Source organism: Octopus bimaculoides, chromosome 25 (assembly GCF_001194135.2).
Source record: "Octopus bimaculoides isolate UCB-OBI-ISO-001 chromosome 25, ASM119413v2, whole genome shotgun sequence".
NCBI lineage: Eukaryota > Metazoa > Mollusca > Cephalopoda > Octopoda > Octopodidae > Octopus > Octopus bimaculoides.
In genome coordinates, this window is record NC_069005.1 from 5,304,500 (window position 1) to 5,309,490 (window position 4,991).

A 4,991-nucleotide genomic window follows, 5' to 3' on the forward strand; every position below is an offset into this window, starting at 1 on the left:
CACCACCACCACCACCACCATCATCGTCATCATCACCACCACTATCACCACAAACACTTCGGGAGCATCACCATCGCCACCGCCATCAGCACCGCCATCGTAACATCACCACCACCACCACCACCATCACCACTAACAACAACAGCACCAATACAAACTGTTCAATAACATCACCACCACCATCACCACCACCACTACCATCACCACCACCACCACTATCATCATCATCACCATCACCACTAAATCACAACAACAGCACCAATACAAACAGGTCAATAGTATCACCACCACCACCACCACCACCACAATCATCATCATCATCATCATCATCACCATCACCACCAACAACAGTAACAACAACAACAACAACGGCACCAATACAAACAGTTCGATAGTATCACCACCACCACCATCATCATCATCATCACCGGCGCTACGACCACCACCACCACCAACAACAACTACAATAAAACAAACTAAACTACTACTACTACTACTACTACTACTATTGTTGTTATCATCCCCGGTGTGTTTGTGTGTTTTCATATACTTTAAACACTCCTGACTGGTTAAAAACTTTGCTTATCTCACAAACTCTTCCATTTTTCCACGAATTTCACACCACACCTGCTTAACCTCCCCTCCCCGGTATAGCTCACTCACTCCCTCTCTCTCTTACTCTTTCTCTTTCTTTCTCTCTCTCTCTGTCTACACACTATTTCTTCCCTCTAACTGCTCCGCATCCCTCCCCTCACTCAATCTTCTCTCCTCTGTTGCCTCCCCTTCCTCGTCCTCCTTATACTTCGCTTTCTATCTTTACAGCGTTCTGTTCTTCCCTCCTTCCCTTCCTCTCCGTCACATTCTTCCTCACCGCTTCTCTCACACTCTCTCTGTCTTTCGTTTCTTCTCTCATTTCTACAACTCCTTTACTACTCTACTCTTTCTATTACTCTCTCTCATATCTATTACTAACGCTACTCCCCTTCACTTACTCCCTCCCTGTACTCATTACTATTCTCCTCTATCCATTCTCCTTCCCTTCCTTTCTCTCCTTACTACTCCATTCACTGTAACCCCCTCCCTGTCTCTGCTAATTATATATTTTTTTTATGGAAGCCTGTCTCTATATAAGCTTTCCTCATAGTTTCATTATGCAGTCAAGTCTTGCAATCATCCGCGTCAACACGTCTTGGCGTCGTTGAACATTTTTTTCCTCTAAACACATCGAAGACTTGAGCTGTTTTCTCTCAAAAAAAAACCCCCCAAAAAACAAACAATCATTATTTCAACCAAAGAACAAATGGATTTATTTAAATCTTAATCAACTAATTAAACTTCATTTAAATTTTCTAAATCGCACTTGTTAAAATTAAAATTAAAACATCTAATCGTTGATCACCAAAGACTTTTAATACACAAAACAATATCATCGTTCAAGAAATTTTGGTAAAATTTTTGATTCCGCAAAACGGGACACTTAGCCGAACACTTCTAAATTATACACACGCAGCTAAACATATATATATATTTATATATATATATATAATATAGAAAAACAACTATATATTTTACAATTTGGATTGGACTTTAATACATTTTTTTCTCAAAGAACTCAAGAATTTTTGTGACAATGCCTCAGAGTCGTAAGTTTTCTTTTAAAATACTTCCGTATTATTTCTCTATCCTTTTTTCTGTCATCTGCTTCTTCCAGCCTCATGGCAATGGACCGCTTGTGTTTTCTTCTTGTTACACGCTCTTTTATACAATCCCACATTGTACCGCACGCCAATGTTTTTGTAAGACAGAAGCGTTAGCACGCCGGACAAAATTCTTAGCAGCATTTCTTACCGTTATTTACTGTTCTCGGTTCGAATTCTGCGGAGATCGACTTTTCCCTTTCATCTTTTCGGTGAACACTGGGGGGTTGGTGAAATCGTCTTGCCCCCACCTACAAAATTTTTGTCTTCTTCCCTATAACAGAAACGATTATCAATATTATTATTATTATTGATGTAAGCCGGCGAGCTGACAGAAACGTTAGCACGCCGAACGAAATGCTTAGCGGTATATTTCATGTCTTTACGTTCTGGGTTCAAATTCCGCCGAGACCGACTTTACCTTTCATCCTTTCGCGGTTGATAAATTAAGTACCAATTGCGTACTGGGGTCGATCTAATCGACTGGCACCCCCCTCCCCAAAAATTTCGAACCTTATGCCTAGAGTAGAAAATAATATTACCATTGATGTTAAGGGTATCGAGTTTGGTTGAACGCTGAAGTAAAAAGTATTGTGAATTTGGCATAACTACACATTACTACTTTTCCTCCTGGTTTCGGTTCAGCATAATTTTCTGGGAAAAATGTGCTTTTTTTTTTTTTAATTGACAACTTCTTGAAGTGCGCTTTCGAGGGTATAGATTACAATTAAGTTGATAAAATTTAGAAACAAGTTTTTGGGGGTTTTTCTTTTTTGTTTTTTTTTTTAATGAATTTCAGGTCGTTTTTCCCCCAACTTTCGTCCAGCTTCGTTACCACTAATTTTCATAATATTAGCATTTTTTTTTTTTTTTTGGAGTTTATATCCACAATCTGCACCTTCGGAAATGTCTTACTGTAAAATTTCATTAAAAGATGTCCTTTTTTTTTTTAGAAAGTTATGAAGAAATAAACTCTGCGAAGGATCGATCTATAGTTAGTTGTACTTCGAAGCGGTTTATTCTGGGATTGTATGGGGGGGGAAAAAAAAAAACCTCAAGTAGGCCTTCATCGAGTGAAGCAACCTTCAAAGACAATCTAGCCATGACTATCCCATCTATTTTAGGCAAAGGGTACCCTGAGTTAGAGGAGGTGTATGGTTTTAAGAAGATTCGGCCTGCTATTTCTGCCTCTCGTGTTGCATCGAACAAGCTTCTGTTGTTATTTTGTTGATTAACTTCAAGTCAGCTTTGATCGTTCGGACAAACCTACTACAATCATCAACATTCCATCTACGACCATCCTGTATCTTGAAATTCTTTAACTGTCCATCCAAATGGAGGGAGATTTGGCTGCGATTTCTAGCAGATCGTGTGATTCACGCCGAGAGGTGCCTTCGTCGGTTCGCGGTAGCTGTTGTTATTGATTAAAATAGATGATGATGATGATGATGGTGACAATGTATGCCAATGACTTCATCTCTCGTCCCCACGTTCCTGATGGTCGCGTTTCGATATTAGGTTGAAACTTTCGCTTGGTGTCCCATGATATAGCTTCCCTATTCGTCCCCGCCTTTTTGTACGTTCGCGTGTATTTGTACTCCAGGGTATGCGTGTATATGTATGGTTTATACACGTTGAACGTTATCGATGAGCTAAATTCAGTTTCTATATTTACCAATTATATATTGGGATCAATATTTACCAATTAAAATTTTATTTTTATTTTATTTACATTACTAATAACGAGTAGAGAAACAAGAAAGGGATGAGTGCCACAACATCTCGTCTTCATGGCCTGCCTACATTGAAATGTCAATTTCTGATGGTTGGGGGAATCGGTAACTTAGTTAAGATGAGCTTTTGCGTTCAAGTCTTAACGTGGTCAGATTTGCTTTTCCGCCTTCCTGGGTCGAGAAAATAAAGAATTTATTTCTAAAGATTATTATTTTATATTCTCATAAAGCATCCAAGATAGGAATGGAATTATTGCAGAAACTTCTGCTGTCCGGTTCGGATATATTTGTATTTATATATAGGTAACCTTGTGTGTTTATGTTATGTATATGTACATGTATGTATATTTATGTATGCCTGTTTACACACATACATACAAACACATAAACACATACTCAGAAAATATGTATGTGTATGTCGTGATTTAGTCTAGGTCAGTATTGATCGAATAGATTTACGGTCAGACGTTCCAGTCCAGCCATAACTGTCCAGTCTTAAGAAGTATCTAAGAACATTATCTCTTGTGGAAAGACTTCCTCCCGTCCTCCCTCCCATTTTCTCGCAAATTATTTTTTTTTAATACAGTACGATTTGATTTACGGGAGATTTGGCTGCTATTTCTAACAATTTAACTAACCACGTAGCCATACCCGGACTCAGGCTATACCTCTCGCCTATAGCTGTATATTACCTGGACCGCACTTCTTTCTATCTGCTACAGATCCTACCCTCCTCTCTTTTTCCCACCCCCACACCTACCGTTGTAACCTAGCAACCTGTTGTAAATCTTATGTCCCTGCACACCCACTGTCACCACCACCACCACCCCGCCACCCTCCCTTAACTTAATCCCCCATTTCACCCCAGTAGATAACATACATCGATTGGTTAATGTTGGTGGTTAATGATGTTGTTCAACCCCCAGGCGGGCAGTGGGCGAATGAACTGGTCCAGTCTATGATCTTCGATGTTCCAACCGTGACCATCTTGTCTTATTTTCAGGAGTTGTACATTTAGAATTTCGTTTACACTGAGTCCAAGATTTGAGGTGGGGGATGTTTCGAAAAAATACTATAAAGGCACAGGAGTGGCTGTATGGTAAGTAGCTTGCTTACCAACCACATGGCACCGGGTTCAGTCCCACTGCATGGTATCTTGGGCAAGTGTCTTCTACTATAGCCTCAGGCCGACCAAAGCCTTGTGAGTAGATTTGGTAGACAGAAACTGAAAGAAGCCCGTGTGTATATGTTTGTGTGTCTGTGTTTGTCCCCCCAACTTCACTTGACAACCGATGCTGGTGTGTTTACGTCCCTGTAATGTAGTGGTTTGGCACAAGAGACCAATAGAATAAGTACTAGGCTTACAAAGAATAAGTCCAGGTGTCTATTTGCTCAACTAAATGCAGTGCTCCAGCATGGCCGCAGTCAACTGATGGTAGCAAATAAAAGAAGGAAAGAACATTTACATCGGGTTTGGCTAGAAAGGATGTTGCCCAGGCAACACCCACCCACCCCTGCACACGCCACTGAGTCAAAAGGAGATCTTTGGCTGTTATATGTA

The 4,991-nt window shown here is 40.1% G+C and overlaps 1 protein-coding gene across 1 annotated transcript in view; it reads left to right on the forward strand.

Annotated features, from left to right (window-relative positions):
• The first annotated feature begins 1,160 nt into the window (after positions 1–1,160).
• The window catches only part of LOC106884060 (DNA-binding protein D-ETS-4), a 13,142-nt gene continuing 9,311 nt past the window's right edge, over positions 1,161–4,991 (forward strand). The window contains exon 1 of the mRNA XM_052976671.1: positions 1,161–1,643. Within this exon, the coding sequence (XP_052832631.1) occupies positions 1,631–1,643 (13 nt within the window). The 5' untranslated portion in view covers positions 1,161–1,630. The remainder of the gene's footprint in view (positions 1,644–4,991) is intronic.